Consider the following 18755-nt stretch of genomic DNA (forward strand, 5'->3'; position numbering starts at 1 on the left):
CTCTCAGGATCATAACCCTTAGTCAGTAGAATTCTCAGAAATAAGGGCAGATAAGATAAAATATTTCACACACGATGGCATTTTGGTTTGTCGGTATTTTGATTTTTCGATGTACTGATTTGTCGGAGGATGGAGTCATGTGTAGAAGTTCAAGAAAATGAGGAAAGTTCTCTGATCTCCATTCACTTGGGAGTGGCCAGAAACGATTCTTTTACACATCGCCCAAGTAGCTCACGACTTCCGGTCTCTGGCCAAGTATTCTCTGGGTAGCCTGAGAACATCCGTTCGAAGGCGAGCCAAAGTGAGAAGGCGAAACATCCCCTACATAGGGTTGTGGCAAACGAAGTAAGGACTACGATATCAGGGCATGCACCTGGAATGTCCGGCCCCTTAATTGGGAAGGTGCCGCTGCCCAGCTGGTTGATGTTCTCGTGAAAATAAAGGCTGACATCACCGCCGTCCAAGAAATGCGATGGACGGGACAAGGACAGCGACGAGTAGGTCCTTGTGGCATTTACTAAAGTGGCCATATAAAGTAGCGGAAGTTTGGCATGAAATTCGTGGTTGGAGAGAGACTCCGTCGCCGAGAACTATCATTCACTCCGGTGAATGAATATCTAGCCACAATCCGCATCAAAGCGAGGTTCTTCAACATATCGCTGATTTGCGCCCACGCCCCGACGGAAGAGAAGGACGATGTGACCAAAAATGCCTTCTATGAGCGCTTGGAGCACACCTATGAGCGCGATATAAAAATCGTGCTTGGCGACGTTAACGCTAGGGTGGGCAAAGAAGGTATCTTTGGCAAGACGGTTGGTAAATTCAGCCTCCACGAGGAAACATCCCCAAATGGGTTGAGGCTGATCGACTTCGCCGGGGCCCGAAATATGGTTATCTGTAGTACTAGATTCCAGCATTAGAAGATTCATCAAGCCACCTGGCTGTCTCCGGATCGAAAAACCACCAACCGGATGGATCATGTTGTGATAGACGGAAGACACGTCTCCAGTGTTTTAGATGTGCGTGCGCTCCGAGGTCCTAACATCGACTCGGACCACTATCTTGTTGCAGCCAAGATTCGCACCCGCCTCTGTGCAGCAAAAAACTTACGCCAACAAACACAAGGAAGGTTCGACGTCGAGAAACTGCAATCACAACAGACAGCCGAACGATTCTCTACTCGGCTTGCACTCCTGCTCTCTGAGAGCACTCGGCAACAACTCGGTATAAGGGAACTGTGGGACGGCATTTCAAACTCCTTACGTACAGCTGCGACCGAAACCATTGGTTTTCGAAAAGTGCAAAAAAAATAGCTGGTACGACGAGAAGTGCCGTGAAGCAGCGGAGAGAAAACAGGCTGCCTACCACGCACCGTTACGATCGACCACAACACGTGCGGGATGTGATAGATACCGAGAGTTGAAGAGGGATGCGGGGCGCATTTGCAGAAAGAAAAAGAAAGAGGCTGAAATGCGTGAGTACGAAGAGCTTGATAAGCTGGCCGACAGGGGTAATGCTCGAAAATTCTACGAAAAAATGCGGCTGGTTACAGAAGGTTTCAAGACTGGAGCATACTCTTGTAGAACCCCCAAAGGTGATCTAGTGACCGATGCCCAGAGCATACTTAAATTATGGAGGGAACACTTCTCCAGCCTGCGGAATGGCAGTGAAAATACAACGCCAGGAGAAGGCGAACCCGATTCCCCAATCGATGACGATAGAGCAGACGTTGCATTGCCCGACCAAGAAGAAGTTCGAATAGCAATTACCCGCCTGAAGAACAACAAAGCGGCGGGGGCCGACACGGCGGCAAAGAACTGATAAGGAGCATGTATCAGCTTCTTTGTAAAATATGGTCGAACGATGGCATGCCCAACGATTGGAATTTATGTGTGCTCTGCCCAATCCACAAAAAGGGAGACCCCACAATCTGCGCCAACTACCGTGGGATAAGCCTCCTCAACATCGCGTATAAGGTTCTATCGAGCGTATTGTGTAAAAAAATTAAAGCCCACCGTCAACAAACTGATTGGACCTTACCAGGTGGCTTTAGACCTGGCAAATCAACAACCGACCAGATATTCACCATGCGCCAAATCTTGGAAAAGACCCGTGAAAGGAGAATCGACACACACCAACTCTTCGTCGATTTCAAAGCTGCTTTCGACAGCACGAAAAGGAGCTGCCTTTATGTCGCGATGTCTGAATTTGGTATCCCCGCCAAACTAATATGGTTGTGTAAACTGACGTTGAGCAACACCAAAAGCTCCGTCAGGTTCGGGAAGGACCTCTTCGAGCCTTTCGATACCAAACGAGGTTTCAGACAAGGTGACTCCCTATCGTGCGACTTCTTCAACCTGCTGCTGGAGAAAATAATTCGAACTGCAGAACTTAATCGAGCATATACAATATTTTATAAGAGAGTACAGCTGCTGACGTATGCCGATGATATTGATATCAAACATAACTTTGCAGTTTTAGATAGTTTCGTATATTTAGGAACCAGTGTGAACACCATCAACAATGTCAGCCTGGAAATCCAACGCAGGATAACTCTTGCCAACAGGTGCTACTTCGGACTGGGTAGGCAATTGAGAAGTAAATTCCCCTCTCGGCGAACAAAAGCCAAACTCTATAAGTCGCTCATAATTCCCTTCCTGCTATATGGTCCAGAGGCTTGGACGATGACAACAACTGATGAGTCGATGTTGCGAGTTTTCGAGAGAAAAGTTCTGCGAAAGATTTATGGTCCTTTGCGCATTAACCACGGCGAATATCGCATTCGATGGAACGATGAGATGACATTGACATAGTTCAGTGAATTAAAAAACAGCGGCTACGCTGGCTAGGTCATGTTGTGCGAATGGACGAAAATACTCCAGCTCTGAAAGTATTCGACGCAGTACCCGCCGGGGGAAGCAGAGGAAGAGGAAGACCTCCACTCCGTGGGAAGGACCAAGCGGAGAAGGACCTGGCTTCGCTTGGAATATCCAATTGGCGCCACGTAGCGAAAAGAAGGAACGACTGGCGCTAACTCGGCTATAATCGCGTAAGCGGTGTTTACGCCAATAAAGAAGAAGAAGATTTGTCGGTGTTTTGATTTGTCGGTATTTTGATTTAGCTGCATATTTATCTTTTGTCAGTATTTTGAACTTCGGTATTTTAAGTGTATCCCATCATATTTCGATGACAAACTATAAAAAAAAATCAATAATTCTATCAATTTTTCATTTAAAAAATGTAATTTTTCATATTGCTACCAAGTTTTTTCTTTAAGGAAGATAAACTTGATTATGTATAAACATATATTTAGAATTGGAAAAACGTGGTATATATCTAACCAAAGTTTCATAAAAAAATAGTTTTTAGTTTTTATAGTAGATTGTTATTACAAAGACGGGTTATTAATTACGGTTAATCGATTCGTAGTAGCGTTTTGTTTTTATCGATTTTGTTGATTGTTCTGCTTCAGAGAAGCGCCTATATTTGACAACTAAATAGTAGTATACATGAATCTAAAAGTAAGTAAGGAATTTAAAAGAAAAATAAAAAACTGATCAATAGTTTCGGATTTATAGTGAAATATGCCGCGTGGAACAAGTCTTTCAGAGTTTAATAATTATAAGGGGCAACCGTTTTTTTTAGAATCCACGCTACAGTTCTAAGAATTTTATATATTTTATTTGCTTCTATCTATTAACTTAAAAAAAAAATTCGACAAGTATAACTTTTTATATATTTTACCTTATCAATAAATGTGCAACCATGCAAACCGGTTATTTGACAACGGCGTACATCAGGAACTTTTAGATATGTATGCAATAGCATATTGAAAGTGAAAGATAAATCCTTGCTCGGGTTATATACTCCAATGTGAAAATGTAACTCCTTTTCTCGTAAAATCAGGCGATATGTGATACGAAATCTGTACAAATAAAAAATCAAAATTATTGAAAAGCGAAATTTTATCTTTTTCTTGTCATATCGCGTAACTCGATAGTAACGGGTTTTTCAATAAGAGCGCTAAAAATTTGTTTAAATAAAACAAAAACGGTTTGGGATATCAATAAAATTCTTTATTCCTGTGAAAGTACATTCGTACCATTATGTATGGAACTCGATTTCTTGCATGGCCACCACGGGCATGTTTGCAGAAGTAAAGACGCTGAACCTAATTTTCGTCGGTTTTCAAGCATAAATCGGCCAATACTGCCGCAACTTTTCGTTCGATATGCGTACGAAATTCATCCGTCGTCGCTGGCTTGTTGGCATAGACCATAGACTTTACGTAGCCCCACAGCAAATAGACTGGACCATTACGTGAGATAACACGTTCACCAAACTTGGTTTTCAATAAATCGATTGTGTCCGTAAGGAACAAATTCATGGTGAACGATGCCCTTGACTTCAAAAAAGATAATTAGCATCGTTTTCACTTTGGATTTGCTCATTCTTCCGGCCTTCATCAGCGACTTCTACCCGGCCGGAAACACACCACTTCTTGCTAAAGCAACATCTGGGTAAGCCTGCTTGATCATATCAAACGTCTCTGTCGCAGATTTACCGAGTTTCACACAGAATTTAATCGCGTACCTCATCAAAACCACAGCTAAGGCTTAGCCTTTACAATTGAAAAAAAACCAATGCACGAAAATATAAACAATCAGAAATGAAATATGCCGATTAAGCATAAACATAAGGTCGTTCCCTTTATTATTGTTTATACTATATTACTTTTCGAGCATTGACCAGTAAATTCTGCATATGCAAATAATGTACACAAACAAATACACAAAATGTTACAGTATAACAACTTGAACAATTTTTGTTATTATAAATAGTAGTGATATTCACATTTTCAGTTCAGTTCAGAAGAACCAATAAAGTAGAGTGCTGTTAATTATAACAACTTTGTGTTTTTATTTAATCTTGGCTCTACACATCTAACTGCCGCAGTCGAAGAGTTATTTTTTCTGAAGAAAAATAACAAAAAGTACCTACTATCGATATCCACAAGGATATTCAACCAAAATTTTATTGAATCATTATTGATGAACATTCAGTATTACTTTCGCTGGACACGGTGGTGAAGAAAACATAAAATAAAAAAAAAACTAAAAATTAAAAGTAATTAATTAAATTGCATAACTGTGAAGAAAAAAAACTTTAATTACAAACACAAAATTCATATATTTATCGCAAAATTTAAATAAATAAAAAAAAACTTACGCTAAAAGTTGAGAAGTGAAAATATATACTATACTGTTAAAATTCAACCAAGCAGAAGAATTCTGACGTATTCGTTACAAAACATCTTTAAACTATAAAACAACAAAAAAACATTAAAATAATGAAGGGCAATAATATTAAAAACATTTTTGAGCAGCATGCCAGTGCATCTAGCGAGCATAATACATACATAGTAGAAGCATAGGGAATCTTAGAGAACCATATTATTGTTTAGAGGAATGGGGTCTGGTACAGAATAGAGTTAGTACAAATAGCAACACACAATCAAATAGTAGCAATAATTTTAGGCCAAATCGCAACCCGCAAACAAATAACCGGTTTCAAAACCAAAACAATAATTCGAGGCAAGATAATCCCCATACACAACAACAATTTTCAAGAAATTTAGGAGCATATAGAAATCTAATATACGCAAAAAGAAACCAAAATAATGTCGCTCATCTTCAAGAAAATAATACTGATACAGAAGAAACTGGTGAGGTAAATTTTCAATTAACCAGCGAGAACAACATTTACCGATAGCAAATTTAACAATAGGTAAAAATATAATTAAATGTTTAATCGATGCCGGTTCTACAACCCTGATCGACGATCATTCATTAAAAGAATATAAAAGGACTAAATTAATAAAACCTAACATAAGTATATAGTACACTATCAGGACAGATAAAAGTAGACTTTGAAATTATAACAGAAGTACCTCAAGAATTCAATAACCCGAATAAAATGGCTTGGAAGGCAACCCCATTCAGAAATAAAAACTTCAAGGGAGTAATTGGTCAAAATATACTAAAAGCATTAAATGAAAAAATTAATCTTGAAGAAGATTTTCTTGAAATTAATAACAATAAAATTAAATTCATATACATATGTATACGAAAATCCCTACACTAGAACCCTCAACCTTAAATTTGGAAAACGTATCAAAGCTCTATAGAGATGATATGAATGAGGAGGGAAAAATATACATATATAGATTTGATTTTGCGAAAATATTCTAATATGTTTTACAGAGAAGAAGAAAAGTTAACCCACACACATAATATAAAACACCACATAATAACAAATACGAATAAACCTGTATATTCTAAAATATACAGGTACCCAAAGATACACGAAGAAGAAATTAAAAGGCAGGTGAATGAAATGTTGGAGCAAAATATTATTAAAGAAAGCTTTTCCCCTTACAATTCTCCAATTTAGATAGTCCCCAAAAAATTGGATAATTCAGGGAAACAAAAATGGCGTATTGTTGTAGATAAATTTCCTATTCCTAATATAGAGAATATATTAGACAAATTAGGAAAAGCAAATTACTTTTCAACAATTGACTTGGCGAAGGGATTTCACCAAGTATTAATGGATGAAAACGATCAAAAGAAAACTGCCTTTTCTACCCCCTTCGGGCATTACGAATTCATCCGTATGCTATTTGGATTGAAGAATTCCCCTTCCACTTTCCAACGTTTGATTAAATCGGTACTTAGGAATATATTAACAAAATATGCGTTGTATATCTCGATGATATACTCATTTTTAGCACTTCCATAGAAGAGCATATGAACAGCATAAAACCAAATTTTTGCAAAATTAAGGGAGTTCAATCTTAAAATCCAAATAGACAAATGCAATTTTTTTTGCAAAGAAACTCAATATCTTGGTCACACTTTGACCACAGAAGGAATTAAACCTAATTCAACAAAAGTTGAAGCCATTCAGAAGCTAAAGCTTCCCCACACTCAAAAAGAAATAAAATCATTCCTAGATATAACAGGCTACTATAGGAAATTCATAAAGGATTATGCTAAAGTAGCCCACGGACTTACAAAGTACCTAAAGAAAAACACCACAATTAATATAAAAGATACTCAATATATAGATGCATTTGAAAAATTTAAAAAAATGCTCATTAACCCTCCGATTTTGAAATACCCAGACTGGTCTAAAAATTTTTAACTAACAACAGATGCTAGTGATAATGCAATAGGAGCAGTCCTTTCTCAAGAAAATCACCCCATCGCTTACGCTAGTAGAATCTTAAACGATCACGAAAAACATTATGCTGCAATCGAAAAAGAATTGCTTGCTATCGTCTGGTCAGTCAACTATTTCCGACAATATTTATATGGCAAACCATTTGAACTCCTAACACCCCATCAACCACTTGTTTGGTTGCACACAAAGACGAAAGGAAAAGATATTAACCCAAGACTACAAAGGTGGCTCTTGAAACTTGGCGAATATAATATACATATTAACTACATAAAGGGTAAGGAAAATAAAGTAGCCGATTTTATGAACCGAATAAATAGTCAATCAGGCTACATATTAAACGCCGAAAACGTTGAAGAAGATAACAGTACCCATCAAAACTTTACACCACTCAATACAGTATTTAACAGATTTGCAACTCAAATTATAATTACAAATAATAAAACGCAAGACACGAAAGTAGAGAACGGTAAAATCAAAATATATATAAATTCAAATGATATTGAGACTAATTATATGGCTGATTTGTTTAGGCAACATATAAAGTCGAAAAGGGTAGGAATATATACCGAACTTCCCGATAATTTATACAAACAGGTTCAATCCAAGTTAGTAGAGTTATTTAACACTGAAGTAAAATTTTATAAATGTAGCCTTAACGCGAAAGATGTTAGCAGTGAAGATGAATTATTCAAACAAATTGCTAAATATCATATTAATGAAACAGGACAAGCAGGAATAACAGAAAATTATGAAAGTGTCAAATCAATTTACTACAAAAACCTCAAAATTTTCGTAAAGAAATATATAAATAATAGTGATATTTGCAACAGATCAAAATATAGTAGGAACCCTATTGAAGCAAAATTTAATATCACAGAAACACCATTTGATGTAAATGAAATTTTACATATAGATGTTTACACTATAAAGAAACATAGTTTTATCACATTCATGGATAAGTTTTCAAAACATGCAACAGCCATACAATTAGAAGACAGAAATAGTAACACAATTATAGAAAATAATTACTGATAACGAGTTCAACTCAATAAATGTTAAAGATTTCCTAAAGTCAGAAGAAGAAGTACATTTTGCGAAACCAATGACAACACGGAACATTTATTGTTATTGTGCGTGTAGTAATATGTATGTAAAATATAAAATGCTTATTTTAAGCAAATATCTAAAATATTAATAAAAAATAAATATGTAGAAATATTGTAGTGAATTGTAAGTGTATAAAAAGGGCATAATATGGAAGAAAAACTAACCATTAGTCGAGAAATTGCAAAATTAAATTTGCAAAATTTTCAACTTTAAATGCAAATATCTCGAAAACTATAAGTTTGCGGCGGCAATAATTATATATATTCTTAATCTGGAGCATCAGCACTATCCAACCATACCACTTTTAACTCTGAAATCGTGGGATGGTATACTAAAGTTTCCCCTAATAATTTAATAATTTTTAGTAATTGTAAAATAGAAATAAATAATGTAATTTTTTCCAATTATGATAAAACATTTAAAAATAGCTTCATTTAGTTACCCACATTTATGTACAATAATACAAAATTAATTTTATCATTAGACGAAATAGTCTTGAATGAAATAGACAACATCAAAAATATCAAAGAATTAAAATTCGATAAAAATATTCACTCAACGTCAATCATTATAACTTTTGTAATCATATTATTGATAATAATTATCACTGTGAGTGCTATTGTCCACATATACAAAAAATTCTCAATACTTAGAATAATAATTCGGGAGAATTTTCAATCAAGGGAAGGAGGAGTTACATCAGTAACAACGATGGCAGCTCCAACTTCAAAAGCACCAAAGCCACAGCTAAGGCTTAGCCTTTACAATTGAAAAAAGCCACGAAAATATAAACAATCAGAAATGAAATATTCCGATTAAGCATAAACAGCAGTTTTTATTATTGTCGCTTATTACTTTGTAGCGACACTTACACAATTTATGTACAGAACGACACTTACGCAATTTGCTTGCATAAGGGTCGTTCACTTTATTATTGTTTATATTACTTTTCGAGCATTGACCAGTAAATTCTGCATATGCAAATAATGGTCACAAACAACACTGCAAGACGGAGGTAACAGATTGCACAAACACATTGAAACATTTTCAGTTTTTCACTAACACTGTTACATTTTCTGGAATTTTCAATTGAATGGGAGAATACGTAAGTAAGATAGAGAAAAACCATCGACATTCTAAACATATTGTAATATTAACTTGCTAGAATAGGAGGGACGAAAGCCCAATTTTTCAAGAAGAAGAAAACGAAAAGCGCAGTTTATTTTGGATTTTAAAGAGGTAAGTTCCTTATTTCATAATTTGATATTTTATAATTAATTTCTTATATAGTATATATATATATATATGTTATTAATTTCTTTTATATAGAGTAAACGAAAAAGCTTAACAAGGAGAAAAATTAATTGTGTAATTAAAATGTTTAATATTACAGAAATCATTTGGAGCATTTGGATGCGTATAACAAAGACGCATCATTCAATTAGCCGCATCACCGGTGACTTAGAGGACGAGCATTACGTGGAACTCGCTATTAGTTTAAGTAAATATTTGATTATTTTAATTTTATTATTAAATAAAGCGAAATAATAAAAAAAACTGAATTTTATTTAAAAGAATTGAATTTTCTAGAAGTAACAAATGGGTAACAAATAATCTTGTTACTGCTTATTCCTACTAACATGTTTATATGTTATAGGTAACAAACGGATAACAAAAATAATAACAGTAACAGATATTCGGGTAACAAATACTTTTTGTTATCCATAACACATAAGTAAGCTATGCGCTAACAAAAGAATTTGTTACCCGTAACATAGTGTGAAGAGATTTGCTAACAAATGTATGTATTCTGTTAGAACAAGGCAGCATCCGATATTTGCCATTGGTTAGAGCGAGAAAACCATTGAACATTAAATAGCTATGTGTTACTTTTTTCCCACTCTCTGAACAAAAGTAACAAATATTTTAACGAATGCAAAAGTGAACAATAACAAGTCGCTTACACGTTTGCTAACAGCTACCCGTCTTGCAGGGAAATACACAATATGTTGCAGTATAACAGCTTAACAATTTTCGTCATTATAAAGAGTAGTGATATTCACATTTTCAGTTGAGTTCAGAAGAACCAATAAAGTAGAGTGCAGTTAATTACAACAACTTTGTGGATTTATTTAATCTTGGCTCTACACACTTAACTCGCGCACGCTACGAAGTACAGTCGCGGCGGAAGAAAATCAGTTCTATGACCTTCCGGACAAACCCTGTAGTCTTTCCATAAATGACAAACCTAACTGAAGAGAAACGTCAAAAGAGCGGGAAAAAATATGGCGTCGTTTGATGACCCATCGGTCTCCTTTTGAAGCGTCCCTATGGAAAATCCCGTTGCTTATACAACGCAAAAATAAGTGATATATTTTTACTATATCTTTTATTATGGTATAAAACACTCGTATACAAGTTTTATATCAGTTGGCAACACAGCGGTGCATAGTTATAATACTATAAATTAAATTTCCCTGACAAACTTTTTAAATCCTCGTAAGATCTAGTGACATAACTTTAGAAAACTTTGTACTAAAAATAATATAACACGAAACTTTTCTTCTTGAGGGAACCAATGACCTATATACAAATGATAGACAACAAAACTAATAATACCGAAAAAATAAATAGCAAAAAAGTTCGTTCAATCCAGGATCGATTTATTAACTTATTCGCGTTCAAAATTAAAAATTTATTATTTTTCCATGTTGCTTCCGTGTTACATACTCGTATTATTAAAATGAATATTTTGACATTGCTCTCATAGCTATTCATATGTACTCTAAAATAAGATTTATCCCGTTCGTTTCAGATCATCCACAATTGAGAAATCGTGGGTACCACTTTTAAAGATGGCATCTTCCGGTCACCCATACTCCACCGGATATCAAGAAAAATTGAGAAAAAAAGTTTTTCTCTATACTATATTACATCTAGAATAACATATGAAAAACCTGAACTCTGAAATAAAAATTTGTGTGAAAAAAAATATTGAAAAAAATGTTGCTTTTACCATACTACTCCCTTAAGAATAGTAACGCACTCCAATGAAAGTTCAGGATACAATCTGATACCATCAGCAGAGGTGTTTATCAACGTATTTACAAACCAAGACAAAAGAATTCTTACGAATTCAAAATACCCTTTCCGACATACCACAGACATATAACTACTAAATCACATTACATATACTATTGATGAAGAAGGATTAATTATCATAGCTGATGGCGTAAGCTTGGGCAAAATCAAATAAAATAAGTTCCTATATTTTATCAGACAAAGAAATCGAAATTACAAAATAATTTTTATTAGAAATATACCATTTATAAACGTAGACGAAGCCTTAGAGTATGCCAAAATTAAAATTTCTGCCTACAGCTTAGTACGCAGCTCCCAAGAAACGTAAAAACTTCATATAAAAAAACGCTTAAGAAACAGTCAAGAAACTTTCCTGCGATAAATTTACTTGTGCTAGTACGCAGCTCTCAGGAAATCTAGTACTAATTTTTGATACTTTTTTTCAGTAAAATGTGAATATGACAAACCTGGTTTTGCGAAGAAACATCAAATCAACAATTGTTTCTTGAAGGAAATTCGAAGTAATCGTGAAATTCATCATAAATTAGTTGAAATCAATATTATGAAGTATATTCCATTTTGAAATGTTGTATAAAACCTACCAATCATCAACAACATTTCTTAAATCTCAATGAAAATATTTATGTTACCATACACATACACACATACATATTACGCACAAAGTTTGTTTTCTTTGTTTATTCTCTCTTGCTCTTCTAATGTGGATCATTCACAATGCGTGAGCAGCTGTCAAAATTACTTCAGAAATAATGTATTTTTTTCTTGACCAATTACTTGAGAGCTGCGTACCAACCTTACAACCGAAAAAAAACTATTGTAGAGCATTAAAAGTAAAAGCGATAAAGAAAAGAGAATTAATAAATAAAATTGAGTACACAATAATTCTATTATGTGAAAATAAAATTTATGGAAAAATTAAAAATTGCAAATCTTATAATAATTTGTCTATTTGTCCATGAAATGTAGTGGTTGAAATTTCAAATGACACCTGCACAGCACAACCTGTTAAAAAGTAAAGTCGACAACTGCACAAAATTAAACAACCAACATGTTAAAAAAATCGAAGAAATAACTAATGATATAACATTTTTAATTGATTTTAATGGGTATGTAAAATTTGCAAATGAAAATATAAAATTAAATGGATCATATTTGATCAAACAATGAGATAGAAAACAAAAGGTATTTTTCAAAAGAAATAACAGAAAATAAGCCGTTGCTAGCAATATTGCAACCAATGGCAATGCATAGCAAGGTAGTAGAAATTTTATCTTTGAAATCAATTAAAGAATTTCAGTCAAATGAGACTGAAGAAATTTCATTGTTAAGGAGACACCATTATATTTACCTTACTATTAATGCAACAGCTACGTTGATTGTAATGTCTAGGTAAACTTAAGCAAAATAAACATAAAATAAATAAAGAAACAAACCAAGACACAATAGAAATCGTGATAAACCATTTACAAAAATCTACTCCTTCGAACAAAGACGCTCAAATTTGAGGGCGGAGGAGTAATACATAATAAATTAATAAAGTTTGAATAATAACCATTTTGTTCGCATGATATTTACATTGCTCAAATGGATATCTCCAGTAACGATACCGACTTTAGTCCAGTTCGTCACAAACAATAGCGCTTGTTATCAAGTAGCGACGAATAATTATGTAGCTATGTAAATATTTTTTCTCTAATTTTTCTGTTCTTAATTCTGGATTAACAGATTTCTTTGGTTTTTTGCTTAACCTACCAATTTTTCACCTGTATGAATTACATATGTATTTTAAGTTTTAATGCTCAATAAAATGCCATATGAAGATACAATTTGTATACATATCTGAAATTTTATAGTTTTCAACATTTTTTTACACGGTTTTTCGAAGTAAATATAGTTCTTTATTTCATCTTACACGGTTTTCAGATGACATGGAACGTATCCCCTATTTTACTATAGGAAACGCCTCTTTTTTACATGTTTTTTTTTACACGGTGGCTAAATGAGCTTCAGTCTCCTGCCCCACACAACATCTAACCAACACCGAACACCTAACCACAGCAATATTCTCGCATCCAAAACACTCTACATTCACCGCATTAAAATATACGTCACTAACACGCTTCATTCACCACACTCATCTCGACACCACCTACAGTCCACATCACACATAACTACATTACCACTGCATTTTTCACCACAACCAAAAGGGAACAAAAAGGGCGGAGAAACAAGTTCGTCACTACTTCCTTTTTTCGATCCGCTAACGAAAGCCATGCTGTTCACCCCAAGTGCCAACTTTTAACATTGTGCCAACATCCAATTTTACAATTCGAGCAAAGTTAATTTGTATTATAAATAAAGTTCAGTGAAATACCTTTTGAGAATTTTGAAAGTTAATTTGTAGTATATAGTACATAAAGTTTAATAAAATACACTTTGTGAGATTTTTGGCGGAATTGTGTGTTGCCTTCTTTCTTGTAATTCCGAACGGTGAGTACGAGGAAACTAATCGAAAAATACACGGTTTTCTGAGGAACGTATCTACCGTGTAAAAAAAGAGTTGGGTGTACTTATATACATGCATTCCAATATAATAAGCACTTAAATATCCAAACATGTTTACGTTATACATTTTACATTAATGTGGTGAACACATAGAGAGCGACACGACATGACTTGCAGAACGGTTCGCCAACAACAAGGCATCAGGGCTGAACGGTGTTCCTCACAAGGCCCTAAAGATCGCGATTAAACACAACACTGACCCGTTCACAAGATTGTTCGCAAAGTGCCTTCCAGAGGGCATATTTCCAAAAATTTGTCGATGTTAAGAATGCCTTTAATTCAGCCTACTGGCCTGATACTTGTAGTATAATAAGAGCTCTTCAATTAAAGAAAACACCACACTATTTGCTGAAGATCATCTCCAACTACCTGTCGGACAGAGTTCTACTATACGACACAGACGAAGGACCACAAATCTATGTGGTGACGGGCGGAGTTCCACAAGGCTCAGTCCTAGGCCCACTTTTGTGGAATATCTTAAATGATAGAGTGCTGCGCCTCCCATTATTCAAGGAGGTGCAAATAATCGGATACGCGGATGACATCCCGGTGACTATGGTAGCGAAAGAAATACACGGAATAGAGCGTCTGTGCAATCATGCAGCGACAAAAATAAAAAAATAGCTTATGGTAACTGGCCAAAAGATAGAAGCCGTACTAACCATAAACAGCAAGAAACTAGAGGTCGCCACACTCAATATTGACGGATATACCATAACGACACAGCAATTTTTGAGATATCTAGGAGTGATGATAGACTCGAGGTTAAGTTACAAGACGCATATAGACAAAGCCTGTGAAGAAACATCAAAGGTTAATGCGGCGCTAACTACGATAATGGCTAACATTGGTGGACCAAGGCAGAATAGATGAGTACTGCTGGCTAAAGTAAGTCAGTCTATACTTATGTATGCTGCGCCCATATGGGGGAAAGCGCTGCAGCAGAAAACATTCGCAGAAAAGGCGAAGTCAATAGTCCGACTGAACGCAATAAGAGTTACATGTGCCTACCGCACTGTATCACATCAGGCGGCTGGAGTCATATCAAGCCTTATGCCATGACACCAAACATAATGGCCATGGAAATCAAATTCGATAAAACGAAAAGCACTGGCGCTCTCTTAACAAAAGAAGAGAGGAAGCAGGAAAGACAAAGGAGCTTAAAGGAAGAGCAGAAACGATGGGACGAAGCAACTACAGGGAGATGGACGCACCGGCTTATTAGAAGCATACAACCAGGGATTGAACGGAAACAAGGGAAAACTGATTTTTATTTTACGCAGTTTTTAACAGGATATGGTTGTTGTGGAGAATATCTATACAAATATGGACGAAACAAACTGCTCCTTCTGCAGCAGCAGCGACGAAAATGCAAAGACTTGAAATAGAAAATGGGACAAACAAACGAGTGACATCGGTGAATATAGTGATTTACATGATCGAATCGAAGGTGGTCTGGGACAGAATGAGAGCATAGGCAGCTATAGCTATGCAAGAGTTAAGGAAGAAAGAGTGGCTACGCAGCAAAAACAGAAGGATTAATCGGAATTAGAGCGAATCGGAGGAATGAAGAAATAGCTGGGCTCAGAAAGCTCTGCAGTTCAGCTAGACGCCGCCTATACGTAATCAACGTGTAGAAAGCGAAAGCAGTCTCTGCAAAGTAATTATTTAAAAGTCAGAAGAAGTGTTTTGAAAAACTCTGTGAGGAAGCAAACGAAGGCTCCTGGGGAGCAGAATAGAAAATCTGTATGTCAAAATTCAAAAATAAGACACAACAACTCAAAAGTGCATCCTTCATCAGAAATGTTGTCGAAACTTTGTTTCCAAAACACCACATTATTTCTTTTTCTAAGCCTCGAACCGAAGTCGTAGAGCCACCACTGCTAGTTAGTGAAGAAGAAAAATTGGGCATAGCCGGAAAAATTAAAAGCAGAAAAGCGCCTGGATTAGATGTCATACCAAACAGTGACTTAAAGGAAGCTATGTCTCTGAAAGCAAAATTGTTCTTAAAAATGTACAATGCGTGCTTAAATGAAGGGATATTTCTCAACCCATGGAAAGTGCAGCGATTGGTTTTACTTCCTAAACCAAAAAAGGTTCCGGAGGAACCTTTATCATATCGACCTCTTTGCATGCTTGACACTATTGGGAAAGTATATGAAAGCATAGTAAGAAACCGCTTGGAGTTAGCAATGCAGAAAGCGGGCGGATTATCAGAAGAACAATACGGTTTTATGAATAAGAGGTCCATCGTTGGCGCACTATACGATGACGTTGACATTGCGAAATTCCCAGTAAGTGGCAAGCGATGGAAAGGCGAAACAAAAAAATATTGTGTGCTGATCACCCTTGATGCGAAGAATGCCTTCAACTCAGCAAAGTGGGCAAACATAATCAAGGCTCTGTATAACATACGTGCTCCTCAACATCTTAAGGAAATTGTTATGAGTTATTTTGAAAACAGTTGACTATTATTCGATACAGATAAAGGCACCAAGAACTACTCTATTTCGAGTGGAGTACCGCAAGGCTCGGTACTAGGCCGCCTTCTATGGAACATAATGTATGTATGATGTTGTGCTAAGGAGATACCAACCGAAAGCTATTAAATTAGTTGCATTCGCAGACGACCTTATTGTGGTAGCAGTGGCTAAACACTAGGGTGGGTCGATTCCGGACTTTTTTCGATTCGGGATTTCTAATAGTGCGGAAAAGTTGCCTTAGTACTTCCTGATTCCAATGCAGCTTTTTGTTTTGAGATCGGATTGCATCTTCAACCCCAACTTCGGCCTTGAAATTTCGGAATTTCGTGAAATTGTCTACCTATCGCCTGAAATACGCATCTTATGGCAAAATGTATAAAACAAAAGTTATTTGTCACGCCATTTGCTACCGAATGGACGAACCGTTCCCGAGATACAAGCGAAAAGGCGGCGCGCCACAGCGCAAGGTGAAAATTGGTGCAGCTCTCAGCTAACCTGTATTGGTCACCCAGAACCCACCGCGTGGAGGTGGCTGCTCTTCGGTTGCTCAGCAACCGCTACAACATCATTAAAACCCGTTCCGAAAAGCAGCACAAGTCATCACTAATCAATTCAAGAGAACCAGAGACGCCAACGTTCACACTAAGGCACAGAGAGTCAACCAAATAAATGATGGCATGCAAGATATCCAGTCATTATACAATGAGTCACCAAGCGAGTACACCGACCATAAGCATTTTTTATAAGACGACACGGTCTACCAACCTTACAGCGCACATCACCAGACGGTATATAACGGAGTATAAACTTTTAGACTCAGGCGCAACTAGTAGTTATATAAAAAGAGATTATTCATACGCTAAGAGAATTGCATTAGATAAACATATAAAAACAAATACGTTAAATGGTGGATCAATTATAACTCACAAAAGAGAAATAAATTTAGTTGGACATGATTTAAATTTTTATGAAATTGATAAATGGCTGACATCATCGCCGTCCAAGAAATGCGATGGACGGGACAACAACTGCGCCGAGTAGGTCCTTGTGGCATTTAATACAGTGGACATTAAAGCAGCGCGAATTCGGTGTGGGATTCGCGATGGGAGAGAGACTCCATCACCGAGTACTGTCATTCATCCCCGTGGATGAACGTCTAGCCACAATCCGCATCAAAGCGAGGTTCTTCAACATATCGCTGATTTGCGTCCACGCCCCGACGGAAGAGAAGGACGATGTAACCAAAGATGCCTTCTATGAGCGTTTGGAGCGCACCTATGAAAGCTGCCCCCGCCACGATGTTAAAATCATGCTTGGCGACTTAAACGGTAGGATAGGCAAATAAAGTATCTCTGGCGCAACAGTCGGTAAATTCAGCCTCCACGAGGAAACATCCCCAAATGGGTTGAGGCTGATCGAATTCGCTGGGGCCCGAAATATGGTTATCCAATATTCCAGCATAGAAAAATTCACCAAGCTACCTGGCTGTCTCCGGATCGAAAAACCACCAACAGGATCGATTATGTTGTGATAGACGGAAGACACGTCTTCAGTGTTTTAAACGTGCCACCGGTCCAAGGTCCTAACATCGACGATGCAGGATGAGATAAATACCGAGTGCTGAAGAGGGAAGTGAGACGCATTTGCAGGCAGAGCAAGAAAAAACGTTAACTCGGCTGCACCGAAGCTAATATACCCTTCACATTTCTTTTAGCAACTATGTGTACAGTTTGTATGGAAGCTATATGCTACAGTAATCCGATCTGAACAGTAAACCATGTCAAATTTCGTGAAGATACCACGTCAAATGCGAAAGTTTTCCAAACAAAAACTTGATTCCAATCGTTCGGTTTGTATGACAGCTATATGCTGTAGTGAGCCGATCTGAATAATTTCTTCGGAGATTGCATTGTTGCTTTAGAAAATAATCTATACCAAATTTGGTGAATATATCTTGTCAAATGTGAAAGTTTTCTAGTTCAGTTTGTATGGCAGCTATATGTTATAGTGGTCCGATATCGGCTGTTCCGACAAATGACGTTTGCAAAATTTCAAAACGATGTTTTAAAAGCTGAGGGACTAGTTCGTATATATACAGACAGACGGACAGACGGACAGACATACGGAAATGGCTAAATCGACTCAGCTCAACATACTGATCATTTATATATAGGGTCTCCGAAACTTCCTTCTGGGTGTTACAAACTTCGTGACAATTTAAAATATTAAAGTATTTTCAACCTTTTTTGCAAC

General features: G+C 36.4%; 1 protein-coding gene across 13 annotated transcripts in view; it reads right to left on the minus strand.

Annotated features, from left to right (window-relative positions):
* LOC126764886 (RNA-directed DNA polymerase from mobile element jockey) overlaps window positions 1–18755 on the minus strand; it is a 224903-nt gene that overhangs the window by 58058 nt on the left and 148090 nt on the right. For all 13 annotated transcript variants that reach the window (XM_050482553.1, XM_050482540.1, XM_050482549.1 and 10 more), the window contains one exon: window positions 3745–3925. In XM_050482553.1, the coding sequence (XP_050338510.1) occupies window positions 3745–3925 (181 nt within the window). The remainder of the gene's footprint in view (window positions 1–3744; window positions 3926–18755) is intronic.

This window comes from Bactrocera neohumeralis, unplaced genomic scaffold (genome assembly GCF_024586455.1).
Source record: "Bactrocera neohumeralis isolate Rockhampton unplaced genomic scaffold, APGP_CSIRO_Bneo_wtdbg2-racon-allhic-juicebox.fasta_v2 cluster10, whole genome shotgun sequence".
Taxonomy (NCBI): Eukaryota; Metazoa; Arthropoda; class Insecta; order Diptera; family Tephritidae; genus Bactrocera; species Bactrocera neohumeralis.